This window comes from Glycine max, chromosome 20, assembly GCF_000004515.6.
Source record: "Glycine max cultivar Williams 82 chromosome 20, Glycine_max_v4.0, whole genome shotgun sequence".
NCBI lineage: Eukaryota > Viridiplantae > Streptophyta > Magnoliopsida > Fabales > Fabaceae > Glycine > Glycine max.
The window spans coordinates 993,614-1,009,031 of NC_038256.2; the positions used below are offsets into that span (position 1 = coordinate 993,614).

The 15,418-nt window shown below is 30.2% G+C and overlaps 2 protein-coding genes and 1 pseudogene across 5 annotated transcripts; 2 read left to right on the top strand and 1 right to left on the bottom strand.

Moving 5' to 3' along the window:
• Positions 1-1,536: 1,536 nt before the first annotated feature.
• Positions 1,537-7,488, top strand: LOC100813453 (purple acid phosphatase 17). 2 transcript variants are annotated; one of them, XM_014772331.2, is made up of 7 exons: positions 1,537-3,532; positions 5,135-5,291; positions 5,475-5,582; positions 5,797-5,921; positions 6,010-6,138; positions 7,039-7,106; positions 7,201-7,488. In XM_014772331.2, exons 2-7 carry the CDS (start codon positions 5,135-5,137, stop codon positions 7,412-7,414), a joined length of 801 nt encoding a protein of 266 aa, XP_014627817.1. In that variant the 5' UTR covers positions 1,537-3,532; the 3' UTR covers positions 7,415-7,488. The 2 variants fall into 2 exon arrangements, with proteins under 2 accessions (XP_014627817.1, XP_003556640.1); XM_003556592.4 differs by lacking the exon at positions 1,537-3,532 and adding an exon at positions 4,065-4,435.
• Positions 7,489-8,647: 1,159 nt separating this feature from the next.
• Positions 8,648-10,150, bottom strand: LOC100813993 (probable mannitol dehydrogenase; annotated as a pseudogene).
• On the top strand, positions 9,750-14,654 carry LOC100809325 (tRNase Z TRZ1). 3 transcript variants are annotated; one of them, XM_014772717.3, is made up of 10 exons: positions 9,750-10,079; positions 10,651-10,756; positions 11,128-11,332; positions 11,550-11,712; positions 11,785-11,855; positions 12,306-12,401; positions 13,221-13,334; positions 13,713-13,781; positions 13,869-13,943; positions 14,221-14,654. In XM_014772717.3, exons 3-10 carry the CDS (start codon positions 11,156-11,158, stop codon positions 14,293-14,295), a joined length of 840 nt encoding a protein of 279 aa, XP_014628203.1. In that variant the 5' UTR covers positions 9,750-10,079; positions 10,651-10,756; positions 11,128-11,155; the 3' UTR covers positions 14,296-14,654. The 3 variants fall into 3 exon arrangements, with proteins under 3 accessions (XP_014628203.1, XP_014628204.1, XP_003555802.1); XM_003555754.5 differs by having other exon boundaries at positions 9,781-10,079; positions 10,644-10,756; XM_014772718.3 differs by lacking the exon at positions 10,651-10,756 and having other exon boundaries at positions 9,758-10,079.
• Positions 14,655-15,418: the final 764 nt, after the last annotated feature.

Here is a 15,418-nt window from a genome sequence, read left to right on the forward strand (position 1 = left end):
AAAAAATTCGTATTACACATTAAATATAATATATCCATTGTATATACATAGTGTTAAAAAAAATTAAGTTACCAATACATTGATCGAAATATCTATTAATTTTTTTAAAGATCGATCTTTATTGGTAATTTGAATGACAACTTTTATTAATATTTCTTCTCTAATTATGTTTTTTCTATTTATAAGTCTTAGAACTTGAGAATACTATTGTTAAGAAATTACAAAATTCAAATTTAATATCACTCAACCTAACATCATGGATAAAATGGGATAAGAACCCTTGTCTTTATGTTATTATAAAACTCCTTTATTAGCGGGTAAGTCATTTGACTTATTTATATTCATTTAATATATTTTAAATGTATATTGTATTAATTAATTTATGTAGCATTAATTTATGTGTACATGAAATGTTTTATATGTATATAACATTATTTTAATAAATTAAACTGATATTGCATTAATTATATATAGATAAATTTAATTAATTAATGTATATAACATAATGTATATAGCATGAAATTTTTTCGGGTCACGACCGTTTTTTTTCTATTCATGACATTCATATCTAAAACTTCTTTTAAGAATCCAAATTCAATGTCACTAGCTTAAACCAATTACATAGTAAGATGAGATAAGAATCCTTACCCTTATCCTATTGTACAACTCACATAGCCCGTAAGTCATTTGACTTATTTACATTCATTTTAATATATATTAAATTAATTAATTTATGTAGCATTAATTCATATGTGTGTACATTAAACGTATTATATGTATATAACATTATTTTAATACAACAAATTGGCATTGCATTAATTAATGAATATTTTTTACAATAATTAATTAATGAATATAATATATATTAAATGTATCATATTGCATTAATTATATAGATAACTTTAATTAAATGTATTACATTTAAATAATTAATGTAGATATAATTAATTGCATGTATAACATGAAATTTTTTTAGTCATTATAATATTATTTGAAATATTCATTACTTGTTCCAAAAATTAATTTTTATTAAAAACATAATTAATTATTTTTAGTAAAATCTCTCTTTAATAGCATTTTTTTATACAAAAGATTTGTACCAAAAACTTTTCTTTAAGGATCCGATCTCGATGTCCCCCTGCCCTCACTCATCCTATTGTACAATTCCCAAAGCCAGTAAGTCATTTGACTTATTTACATCTATTTAATATATATTAAATGTATATTACATTAATTAATTTATGTAGCATTAATTTATATGTGTGTACATTAAATGTATATTATAAATATTAAATGTATATAACAATGATTTAAATATATACCACTGTAAATTGATATTGCATTAATTATATAGATAGATGTAATTAAATGTATTATATTTAATTAATTAATGTATATAGTATTAATTTAATTATGCATGTATGAGTAAAAAAATCATAAAATTTTAATAAATATTTTTAGATATTAAATTTTATATGTGTGCTTATAAATAGATAAAGATAGAGGTATCACTAACACGCCTTTGCTTACCCTAAGTTGCCCAAAATCTTTGCTTGACCAAGATTCCCTTCCAATTTGCTTACCCTTAATCTCACCCAATTACCTTCCCATCAAAGTTTCTCCTCTATCTCTTATCAAAGCTTCCGCTCTTAGAGGGAGATCACTCATCTCGTTTTGGACACAAACCATGAGGTGGTTCATTCACTTCACATTCGAGAACCACACCCTTATAATCCCTCTCTCTTAAAGTGTGTCTAATTGAATCCTTGTTTTCTTCACCTAGCTAGTTCTCTCCACAAAAACATAAAAAGAGGCTTTTTCTTAGTGGAAGTCCTCAAACACCATATAGTAGAGCAATGAAGGGCAGACTGAAAGGACTCAATTTATTACCCAAACTCGATCGTCTTCACAAACACAAGTAGTAAGTGGTTTTTGGGATTTCTTCAGTGTCTATGCATGTCATTTTCATTTCCAATTAATGCTAAATTCTCAAACTAAAATTAAAAAAAGAAAAAACTTAAAACTAATGTTATGAAGTCCACTAATAGCTACCTATCTTAAAAAGCAAGAGCAACATTGACTTTTATTATTCTACAAAAGCTAAGCTAGACCAGGGTTATTGAACTGAGAAAGTATATTATGATTAAGTAAAAGAAGTTTGAGTATCATATCTATTTAAAATATCTAAGCTCTATGAGAAAAAAATAGTGAAGTCCAATCTGTTATAACATCAAGAAGCAAACATTAAATTGTAAAGATATAACTATGACATATATTCTGTTTTTTTTCTTCTTTTTGATCTTCTTGGCGGAAATCAGGCTACTTGTAATTCAACTACAAGTTTCAGACAAAGCCTTATCACTCGTAATGAACCTGGGCTTCAAAGATCGTGATGCTGGGAAAGGCATTAAGAATGAACATATATGCAAGACGCGAAAGCTGCAGTTGATTTTCTGCCAAGGAAAAGACAAAGGAAGTGGTAAAAAAAGGAAGACATTAAAATACAAAATGAAATTTGGTGGGTGATAGTTGATCTTTATATCTCAAAATTTGGCATCTTTAAAGATAATCTATAGTTCAGTAAATAATAAAGATCAAATGTCGTACCCACCAAATTTCCTTTTGTCTTTGAATGTCTTCCTTTTTTAGCACTTCCTTTGTCTTTTCCTTTGTAGGAAATCATCTGAAGCTTGAACGTTTTGCATGTTCATTCTTGATGTTTTTTCTGTATCACGATCCCTGAAGCCCATGCTCATTATGAGTGATAGGGACTCATCTGATACTTGCAGTTGAAATAGAGTTTGTTTGATCGTCTCTATGGAGATCAAAAAGAAGGAATGGTTAAAACTTCACAATTTAATGTTAGCTAATTAATGTTACAGAAACTTGGGCTTAACTAATTATTTTCTCATAGAACATAGATATTTTAAATAGAATTGATACTTGGACATTTTTTACTCCTTGAATTACAATATGCTTTCTCAGTTCAACATAACCTGGTTAATAAAAGTCAGTAATGATCTTTCTTTTTAAGCTAGCTAGCAATTAGTTGGACTGCATAAGATTTATTTTTTTACGCTTCTATTTTAGTTTGAGAATTCGGCAATGGAAATGATTATGCATGCATGAGCACTTAAGCTAATATATTAAGAAATTCCAACAGTGACTTACTATTGCATTTGTCAAGATGGGTAAGATTGGAAACTGATTCTTCCCTCTTAGTTCACTAGTTTAACTCAGGTTCTAATGTTCGTTGGTCTATTAGGAATAGGTGGTTCAATTGTAAAAATCTTTTGAGGTTTTTTTATTTTCGAGTCTCTCATGTTTACAGAGGGGCCAACTCTTGATTGGATAACTCGCTAATCATCATCATTGGAAGGGCTTGGAAAAAAAGGTTTGGAAGGGTTGGCATTGGAGACACATTAGGAAATAAAATACCAAATCATTTTTAGAGTTTTGGGGACCATGAGAAGGGATTTAGCAGCACAAATGCAACATACCCCTTCTATTTTCTAGTTTTTGTTTAACATATGTAAGTAAACCAATCTTGACTAGGGTTGATGAAATTGAATTGGATTCTTATGTAATTTTAATTCATTTATCTAATACAAGTTTATTTCATGAAGCTTGTGCATTTGTTGATTAATAAATTATTTTCAAGAGGTATATAGTTTATATTAATTTTAATAGTGCTGCAAATTTTAATACAAATCCAATCAACTTTAACTAACATGCCACCTTGATTTCATGAGTTTTACACATTTCCCTTTTTAGTTATCACATTTTTCCTATAAAATTAAAAAAAAAAAAAGAATATTGAAGGTTCAAATAAAATTTTCCTTCTCATATGTGCTCAATCATACATAGTTTAACTTCGTTTCTAAGGTATGTATATTTTAGGCGGAATAGAATAGTTTTGACTAGACAACTAAAGATAGAAGACAAATGTATTTACTTTGCTATGTTTTTGTGAGTTTCAGAGGGTTGCTCGGGTATAGGATTGAGGGCACTACTATTTTACCATAATTATTTATTCCTCAAACCTTTTGCAAACTATTACCCATTTGTTGCATACCATAAATAGTAATCTTCCTTGAAACTTGGACTCCTAGTTGCATGAACCTCTCTATCCAAATACAAGTTATCCAAGAGCTTCAGCCATTCTCTATCTCTCAATTACCTTTATAAAACAACCCTCCATCACCATATATCACTAATAATTGTCTTTCTGCAAAACCATGGTTTGTTTGCCATGGCTTCCCCATCATCTCCCCTTCATTCAGCAGCAATTTTATGCATATATTTTGTGCTACCCGCTTTTGCAGAGCTTCAGAGGTTCCAACATCAACCAAAACATGATGGATCCCTCAACTTTCTAGTCATTGGAGATTGGGGTAGAAAAGGGCATTATAATCAATCCCTTGTAGCCACACAGGTTCATCTTCTTTGTTCACCATGAATTTTACTATAATTTGATTCCAAGGCTATTGTCCAAATTCCTACTTACCCTGTCCAAATTCCAAGGCTATTATATTAAGACAATGCTTATACACAAATCATAGGTTAAAGGAAGTTTAACTTAATTGTTTGTGTAGGATACGTGAATTATTGTAAATCCTTTGATATTATTTTTTATTCTTAGGAATAAAAAAAAAAGAAGCAAATCATAGATGTTTTTGGTAGTATTGTCTAATTAAAATTAGAATTTCACCTTGTTAACTCATAAAATAAATAGACATTTAAAGTAGACATTGAATATCAAGCGGAGGTTCTAATTTTGATTGGAGAACGATGCTGAAAGTACTTAAAAAATTACACTTACATTTTGTCATTATTATTAATAATAATAAAAACACTATGATTTTGTCAAAAACAAACTCATCCGTGAGACTATGAAGTTTCATAAGAAAATCATATGTTGTCTCACCATATGAGTTCATTGTGGATGAAGTGAAAAAACGAAACACAGTGACTCTGTTTACCAAAGCTAGGCTCCCCCAAAAGTAAAAACTATCATTAACTAATTAATATAGACATAGATTTGACAATTAGCTATATTCATATTGTCATTGGTGCTTCTTCATTTGAAACGGTATTGTTGGCTAACCTCAAAAGTTTATACTGGACATGACAGATGGGAAAGATGGGAGACAAACTTGATTTAGATTTTGTTGTATCAACTGGAGACAATTTCTACAATAGTGGGTTAAAAGGTGTAAATGATCCATTATTTCTGCAGTCATTTTCCAACATTTACACTGCTAAGAGCCTTAGGAAGCAATGGTACTCTGGTAAGTCAAATAATTCCTATTTTACCAAAATAAATCTCTCTCAGGATATAAAACATGAGTAAAAAAAAGGGAAAAGGGTGAAAAACAATAATCATGCATCATGTTTGTGAATCCTTTACTATAATAAATTATTATTTTTGGTATATATGTAAATGCTAAATTTTAAAACCATATCTTGTGCAGTTTTGGGAAACCATGACTATAGGGGTAATGCACTGGCACAGTTAAGTCCACTCTTGAGGAAGATTGACAGGAGATGGTTTTGCCAGAGATCATTTATTCTTAATGCAGGTATAATAATAGTAGCTAGCACTTTCAATTTTCAACATCTTAAACACCATAGGTTAGAATATCTTCCTAGTAATCCTCTTGTTATGTTTTTAATTTTTCATTTAATACTTTTTTAATAAAGTATTAGGAAGATTTGTATAATGATGTAGCATTATTCCATTTGTATCTCATATTTAAACATCATTTTCTTTTGTTACCAACTTTCTTTACCTAGGAGTTGCTGAATTTTTCTTCATAGACACAACCCCGTTTATGAGAAAATATTTCAACAATTCGAATCGTCACTATGATTGGCGAGGCGTGCTTCCGAGGCAAAAATACCTCAAAACCCTTCTGAAGGTACCAAATAATTGATGATTGACTCAACGAATTGAATAAATAATGTCTCTTGTACTTAATTAAGATTTTGCAAAACTTTTGTGACAAGGATCTTGAGGAAGAATTGAGGAAATCAACTGCAAGATGGAAAATCGCTGTGGGTCACCATGCAATAAGAAGTATTGGCCATCACGGTGATAGTCCAGAACTTGTAAAGCACCTTGTCCCAGTACTTAAGGTATATGCATATTCATTTTATTTGAGGGAAACATCCAAGAAGGATAAAATAGAAAAATGACTGAGATTATAATTTTTTTTAAGCTATTAGTCATGTCTTTAATGCAAATGAATTTTACTCTTTGAGCAAACATTCCATATATATTTATGACTTTTTTCTTTTCTTCAACTAAAATATGAGCAACACTAAATTCTTCCAAGGCCCAAACCTCCATTTCACCTACCCTTTGTCCTCCCTGCTTGGCCCTTCCTCTAAGTTGTTGTGTAAATGAGTGGTGGATAAAAAATTTTAAGATGTGAGAATAATATTTATATTATAGATTATTTTTTTACTGCAAAAATATAAGTTATGAGAGCAATTTATAATCATTCATATATATCATATCAAGAATTTTTTTTAAAAAAAATGTGGAAACAACTCAATGAGGATCTGTCTCAGCTTGAAATAACACTATTCATCAACGTCAATAGCTTCAGGTAGTAAGAAATAGTTTCCCTCAGTTATAAAAAAAGTTTTCCTCAAGTAATTAAGATCTTAAATTCAATTTTTTGAAATGAAAAAATAGATAGTGGAAGAACTTTTCTTCCTTATAATAGATGTACCCAACTCGAGTTAGATTAATTAAGATATAATGCTACTTTCAAGTTTGGAGGATTTAAGACTAACATAATTCAATCCGACAATTTATATAATGTTAATATGTCCATTAGTAATTTTCTCATGTTCCGGCATCGGCATAAAGGTAAATTAAAGCTTAAGTTAAATTTTAGGTTCGCCAACAAAAATATTTTCTTATTAGTTTTTATGCTTGTCTCATGAATTGACATCACCATTAGTTTATCTACAATTGTTTTGTTCTTTACCAGAATATGTGCTTATGATATTTTTGTGATTATCCAGGCCAACAATGTTGACATGTACATAAATGGGCATGACCATTGCCTCCAACATATAAGCAGCACAGATAGGTAACGAAAAAACAAAAATACATTCTCCCAATCAAACTATATATGTGGTTTTATAAAGTAATTTCTTCTTTATTATACCAATATCAAAATGCAGCCCACTTCTATATTTAACGAGTGGAGCAGGATCAAAGGCATGGAGAGGTGATGTTAAAGAAACCCACTTTGATGTGAAATTCTTTTATGATGGTCAAGGTTTCATGTCTGTTCAAATGACTGAAAATGACACAAATTTTGCTTTCTACAATGTCTTTGGTGAGAAGATACACCATTGGAAAGTGACTAAGTCCACGATGCATCCTTCTATATGAAGTATGTTTAGTTGATGTACAAGAAAATGTGTACGAAATTTTATGTAGCCTTATTTGTACATAACATCTATCTAGTTTACCTCTTTCACTACTATTTAATATAGTACAAAGCATTTTTGTTATATTTTATTAGTAATTATTATAAGGGGAATACTGAAATCTACAAAATTATTTTCCTAATATGGCATACATAATTATTATTTTTTTTTTAAAAAAAAAGCAAAACCGCAATATTATTAATAAGAAGAATTGTTACAAGGCGTAAAGAGAAATAGTATTAATATGACATAAATGAACTTGAAGTTTAAACATGACTACTGGGACTATCTAGTCATTGTCTGCAAAAATGTTTTAGTATCTTGCATCATTGCAGTCCACTTCCTCAAGGTCATGGGACACGTTGTCTGACCTTTATCCATGAATTCATTTATTAAGAAAACTTTTGTTACAAGGGATTCTCATGTTCATAGATTTATTGTCAACTTCACTTATTTAAATCAATCATCAAATCGAATCATCAACTTTAATAACAATTGTTGTGCATATGAAAATGATAAATATTAAGAAAATTTTCACCAATGAGTCATGAACAACCACATAAATAAACTTGACACTACACTTTAATTCAAAACTTTAAGGTTTAAATTTATGAATCTTTTACTTACTTACATAATTGCTCAACTTTAGCATTTATATATTGAATGTAGAAATTTTACCTCATACTTATACTTTAACATAATTTCTACAATAGAATTGATCATATTAACTATGTAACTTTCTTTGAGATGCCTTATCATTTTCCTTATTTGGGTGAATTGTTAGAATCACTTTCTTGGCAAGTTAGAACCATCACTAAAGCCTCAACAGATTTTAAAATAGGACAAAAATAGATTTTTAATCTTGAACCGGTTTCAACATCAATCTTTAAACTAGTTTTAAAACACTGTTCCAAAGAAATAGTTTTAGAACTATATCAAAGTTCTAAACTGATTTGAAAACAGTTTTAAAGTTGATTTATAATTAAAAATTAGTATTTTAAGATGTGTATTAATTGTATTATATAATGATTTTAAACATATAAATTAAACTATATTTAAAATTTTATAATAAATATGTTTAAATATATAAACTAAATATATTTTAAACTTATATGAAATAATTTATATACAATTAATACAAGGTTATTACTATTTATTATATTTGTTTTACAAAATCTACTTGTTGGGATGTTGGTTAAACAAAGTGTTCATCTGCAACCATGAAGTCAGAGAACCCCCCATATGTGATGGTGCCATCCACATACTTGGCACCATAAGTGGGAATATTTTGTTGGCAATAATTCTCAACATTGTTGACACAATTTTGGCATGATTTGCAAGACCCAACCAAGCATCCCACAGCCACCTTGTCTCCAACCTTGAACTGGTCTACTTTGCTTCCCACCTCTGTTACTTCTCCAACAATCTCACCACTGTAATCTGTTCATCCAATATCATGAACTCAATTAGGCACTTCAAGCTTCTTACACTTGATTAATAAAAACGTTTAAATATTTTTTTCTTGTAATTTAGTTAAAAATAATTGTTCTAATCCTTACAAAATATAGTTGTTTCAGTCCTAAATGGCTTCGAATAGTAAAAAAATTATTTAAACAATGAAAAAATCATTATCTATAAAGTATTTTAAGAAAAACAAATATAATTTATAAAGATTAAAACAGATTTTTTTTCAAGAATCAAAAATAAAAAAATACTAAATTACATAAACAAATTATATTTAAACCTTAATTAAAATACTATTTTAAGAGACACAAACATTGTTAATTAAAAAGTATAAACCATACCAGAAACAAGTGGATGGATGGAATCACTCCATTCATTAATTCTTCAACTTATGTAGGTCCGAGTGGCATATTCCACAGTACAACACTTTGAATGTCACATTTTTCTCTACTGGTTTTCTGTGGTTGGAAAAGATTATTTTAGACACCTTTATTTTGTTTAAATTAAGGGGAAAAAAATATTTTCAATCCCTGTATTTTTCTTTAAATATATTCAAGATTCTTATACTTTAATATCAATCAATTTGGTCACCGAATCTTTTTAAAACATGTGGATTGCCCTTATGTTTAAGAATTCATCGTTTTTTTTTTAAAGTTAAAAGAGACTAAATTCATGTTATTTCAATTAAGTTTGAAGTATCAATATCAAATTATAGAGCTTTTGATCACGTTTGGTTGAAAATATATAAACTAAAAACATATTTTTCACTTAAATTAATTATCGATTCATATCATAATAATAAACAATAACTTCTCATTCAGAGGGGTTAGAATAGAACTTTATAACATGCATCATCATTGCCATCTCTCTTATAAACTTATGCATTGATAGTATTTTTTGATTTTTTATACCAATAAAATTGTTAGTATTACTATATGTATAAATTTTCAATGTTTATACTAATAAAATTGTTACTATCCCCTTTTGTTGCAAATTTTGGATTTTGATTGCAGGTGGGGGTTCTGTGGCCAAAAGGGTGATTGGGTTTGTGGCAAAGGCCACCTTGAATTCCGTTGAGGGCATTTTGGCTAACAACAAGTCCAACAACAACCCCATTGCTGTTATTGACAACCATGACAGCTTCACCTGTAATCTCTGCCCAGGTTGGTTCTTTCATTTCATTTCTTTCGCAATTGTCCGTCAATTCCTTCTTCTTCTTCTTCTTCATTGTCATGGCTTTTTTGTCTGTAATTTTTGTTTCTATCTGATGCCTTTGAAAACACTTTTCTTTTTTTGTTGCCAAAACTTACGTAAAAAGGGGGGAAACAGCGATCAATAAAGCTATCTCCTCTCCTTTAGGGATGACCAAACTCACATCCCCAAAACGACGGCGTACTGTGTAATTTTTTTTATGTTTTGTTTTCCAACTTCCAAGACACACGGACCGTGGCTTTTAACTTTGGGCCCTCAGTTATATTGGCTCTTTTGCTTAGAGATGGCACTAGGTTGGGAAGAAGAAAATTCGTACTTACAATCGGTTCATTAACTATTAACTATTGGGTATATACCAGCAGATTTATTTTTTAAACTTATGGGTATTCATGCATATCTGCGATACTTCAAATTAAAAAAGATATTCTTTTAAAAGACACTTTATTAAGCAATCCACTATTTGCTAAAAAGTTTGAAAATAAAATTATAGTATTTTGAGTACTGTGTATGTGAAGAAATCAGATTTTGGTGTGGCGGCGTGCATAGCGACTTCCCTGGCAGAGAAATTCAAGAGCCCAAGCAAGCATTAAGCACGTTGTCGCTTCGGTCTCGTCGGACTCTGTCTTTGGTAACGTTTAATTTATATTTATATGCGAATGAATCTTCGTTTAATTTCCTAATGTGCTGCTTGTGTGTTTACAATTGATTATTCGATGGATATAGCTTGTCCTAGTTCCAATTGAATAAGATTAGGAAATGAAGCTGCTTCTTAATGCCCGTTGTTTAATTAAGATGGATCCAATTTTCATGATTAGTTCATTGTGCTTGTATTTGTGAATTGCAAAGCTCCTACTAAAATCTATATATAGTGTTTGTTGATTTTAGTTTACCTTTTGCCTATCGTCAAGGAAAGCACTATAATTATACATGTGACATTTTGTATTCAGTGTGTGTATTTATTTTAAACCTCTGCTTCACTCTATCATCAATTATTAATAGTTCATTGGAGCCGGGAACTGAGCAATCAATGACTGGAAAGGATTTGGAAATTGAAGGATACACAGTTGGGGGGCTGTCCATTGGAGGCCATGAAACATGCGTCATTTTCCCCACACTTAAAGTAGCCTTTGATATTGGTCGCTGCCCACCTCGCGCTGTTTCCCAGAACTTTCTTTTAATCACCCATGCTCACATGGATCACATTGTTAGTCCCTTTCTTTCTTTCATGCACAACATTCAATTTTTGAATTGTGATTGGATGATAGTGTAAAAGTGTTTTACACTGTCAGTCAATCAGTGCGTGCGTGAACATTAAACTCTTATTTTTTTTATACTTATGATGAATGTATTGCTGAATTAGTTTGTTGTTGAACTTGAACATCCATTTTAGGACTTACATTTACAAATTTACTTTTTGACAGGGAGGACTTCCTATGTATGTTGCCACACGTGGTTTGTATCGTATGAAGCCCCCTACGATTATTGTGCCAATTTCAGTAAAGGAGGATGTAGAGAAGCTTTTTGAGATTCACAGGAAAATGGATCAATCAGAACTTAAGCACAACCTGATTGGCTTGGATGTAGGTAATTACACAGTTAAACTTTGTGTCTTTCTGCTCATGTACCCTTTTGTTGCTAATTCATGCATTACTGCAGGAGAAGAGTTTTATTTGAGAAAGGATCTTAAAGTAAAAGCTTTCCGGACTTACCATGTTATACCTAGCCAGGTAGCCAGCCAACACAATGTGTTTCTATTGAGTCTTAAGTTAATCACTACTAGTTCCAGATCAAAAAATGTTTTGGCTGTTGATTGTAGATTTCTGGTGCTTTTTGAGAGTGAAAGTCACAAACTTGAGTTCTTTTAAATTGTTTCCTCTTGAACTTTTGAGAAGCACCATAGTGCATGGTTTTTTAAGCTTTAGACTGTTAAAAATATAAAGGACCTTTATGTTATGTTAAATTCATGCTTTATCTTTTCCAAGTTTAAATTTGTGTCTTTAGTAGTTTATAACATATGCTTTGTAATTTTATATATGTAAAGCAGTTTTAAAATGATGTTTCCACTGCACCTTTATCACATTTTCACCAAACAATTTCAAATGACCATCCACAGCATCCTTATCTTGACACTTGAAGCTTACCCTTGTGCGGCCTAACTATTTGCATGTTTTTGGCAGGGTTATATACTATATTCTGAAAAACAGAAACTTAAACCAGAGTATGTTGGCCTTTCTGGAAATGAAATAAAGAATTTGAAGTCATCTGGCGTGGAGGTCAGTCTTAACTATTGTACAAATCAATGATTTGGCAAATTTGACTATCTTCTGTCTGTGTCAACCAATTTTAACACTAGTTAATTTGTAGTTTTCTAGTAGAAACCTGATATCTTTATTAGGACCAAATAGGGATAAACCCCAATTACAAAGATAGAACTTCAAGAATCTATACCTCCCAATGCCTAAAGGCTCTAAATAAATCTCCTGTTCAACCTTTCCTCTTATTCATAGACAATATGCCTTAATTCTTTTCTATCTTAACCCAACAAACTAACAGATATTAAAAATAAACTAACTTTCTCACTAACAGATATTAACAGACACGTAACATTTTCGTTTATTTTATTGTTTACTTTTGATGACAAGAAAGCAATGAACTTGCAGCAGAATAATGAAAATGGTGAATCTGGCCATGAAGGAGGATCTAAACTTATACTCAACAACTCAACATAATGTTTCGTTGTTTCTGTGATTTATGTTCATTAGATGAATACAATATGTTTCTGTGATATAATTGTTTTAGCTCTCTTAAACTTCAGATCTCGTGCAATATTAGTTCTGAAAAAATAGCAGTTTTAAGTTTGGTCTCATTTTCTTGCTGTACACAGCAAATAAAGTTGTCTGTTGCTGAATATTTCTGCCGTGGATATGCTAAATCATATAATTTAAATTGATTTTTTTGTAACTTTTTAATTATTAATTAATTGTTCTTAAAAAATAAATTTGTAGCCTATGCACCATTTACATTGAATTTTGGGATAGAAGTTACATCTATATCTTTTGGTTTTAAATGCAACCAAGCTGGGTTCTTGGCAGATAACGTACACTTTGACAGAACCAGAAATTGCTTTCACGGGAGATACCATGTCAGATTTCATAGTTGATGAAAATAACACAGATGTCTTACGGGCTAGAATTCTTGTATTGGAGGTGAATTACTTTATTCTATACTTTTGTGGCTATTAATTATTATTGATTAGTAACATAGAAGCTCTGCTAGTCACTATGTACATACTCCTTCCTCAAATACAAGAAAACACAACCTTGACTTTTTAAGTAATGGAGTAAAAGGAATTTTAAATCTGCATTTGTTTTTGCTTATATATATTGCTTTTTCTTATTTATCCCGGGGCTAAACTATGTTCTCCATTGTTAAAGAGAGCATCTCATTGTCAATTTACTTAATTCTCTGTCGAATTGCAGTATTGCATTCTTAATTTACTGATTCTACTTTTTCCTGTCTTTAATTTTTTATGGTTGATATTATGGTTTTACAGCCATTTTTTTCCTTTAACTTTATTCATATAGTGCACCTTTGTTAACAATTCAATCACTGTGGAACATGCCAGAGATTATGGACACACTCATCTGTCCGAGGTATGCACAAAAGATTCATGTAAATCTGAGTGGTTTTATCATTGTTTTTCTATTTATTTGTTTATTTTTCTGATTAATGTTCTTCAGATAATAAGTTATGCTGAGAGTTTACAGAACAGAGCAATCCTTTTGATTCACTTTTCGGCTCGTTACACAGTAGAGGTATAACATTTTGCTTTTTTGACTCTAGAAAATGATACATTACTCCTTCTAAAAGCCTTGGTGAGTGTGATCCTGGGAGAAGGTTGGTATAGCTTCCCATGTTTTACTCATGGGAAGTTCCCTCTTGTTTGATGTGGAATAAGTGCCTTCCATGTTTCAAATTAATACAAAAACTCGTTTGTGATGCTTGTTATTAGCTTGTGGAATGTTAGTTTAGTCCAGTGATGTTTATTTGTTAGGACACTAATACACTGGGTGGTGCTTGTGATATTTTCAGGAAATTCAACACGCTGTAAGTGCATTGCCTCCCAGTTTATCTGGTCGAACTTTTGCGCTTACCGAAGGTTTCTGAGTCCCTGACAAGTTGGGAGTTTGGTTGATACATAAAAATGACTATGGAGCTGTTTTTGCCTCCTCCAAACCCACCTGAGACTATTGGACGCAGTTAGAATGTACTGTCATCATTGATGACAAATGTGGGAGAAGTGGAGTGCAAAGCCTAATCCACTGATGCATAGTGTGTTTGGATTACCATATGAATCACCAAAAACGTTTATTTGCACATTTCAAGAGAGAAAACGGAGAAGCAACACCAGTGTTTCGTTGAATATAATGTATGTTTGCGTTGGAACGAACCATTTTCCAAACATACACTATCACTCTATCAGCTACCTTCTTTATTAAGTTGTTTCTAGTAATATTTATTTGGTATCTTTTGATTCATTTCATTTATATATATATATATATATATATATATATATATATATATATATATATATATATATCAAATGAGAAGAATTGATTTTAACAGTTAGATTATAATTAAAATAATTTGATGCTGAGATTGAAATTTCAATTTTTATACATTACGTTTACTCAGCTGAGAGTACATTACTATATAAAAGATTTTTTTACACAGGATAATTTTTTTTTTTTACATTGATTGTATGGCTGAAGTCTATGAAAGTGACATAGAAAGTTAAATTTTTTAAATCACTTATTAATCTAGTCTTAAAAGTTAATTTTTTAAATTGATTCTTTAAGTTATCGATCTTAAAAAATTAACTTTTTAAATTGATTTTTTAAGTGACGATTTAAAAATAATCATTTAAACCAATTTTTTTTAAAAATATAATGTATTAAAAATTGGAAAGATATTTTTATCTGTAAATATATTTTTCTAAGCTTTGGTTGGATAGTAATTAGAACATCAACAAAAGGTGATATTTTTCTTCATAAACTATAAAGAATAATAATTACATGTCTTAAAACCAAAGAATTGACATATTGATGTGAGATTCATTGCGGTTATATGAGTAAAAATAATTTATTTAAAAAAAATCTATATTTGATTCACACCATATGTAAAAATTTCATTGGTCCGCGGCAGTCACAAACCATAAGCAAAAAAAAATTAAACGTCTTAATCAAATATACAAGAACCAAGATGTTAGTATTTGGCAACTCATTATCTA

Coding starts and splice junctions, on each gene's coding strand:
- LOC100813453 (XM_003556592.4), top strand. CDS start 4,253: ATGGCTTCCCCATCATCTCCCCTTCATTCAGCAGCAATTTTATGCATA. Junction 5,922..6,009: donor ACCTCAAAACCCTTCTGAAG/GTACCAAATAAT, acceptor TTTTGTGACAAG/GATCTTGAGGAAGAATTGAG. Junction 6,139..7,038: donor ACCTTGTCCCAGTACTTAAG/GTATATGCATAT, acceptor GTGATTATCCAG/GCCAACAATGTTGACATGTA.
- LOC100809325 (XM_014772717.3), top strand. CDS start 11,156: ATGACTGGAAAGGATTTGGAAATTGAAGGATACACAGTTGGGGGGCTG. Junction 11,713..11,784: donor CCTGATTGGCTTGGATGTAG/GTAATTACACAG, acceptor GCATTACTGCAG/GAGAAGAGTTTTATTTGAGA. Junction 13,944..14,220: donor CGGCTCGTTACACAGTAGAG/GTATAACATTTT, acceptor TGATATTTTCAG/GAAATTCAACACGCTGTAAG.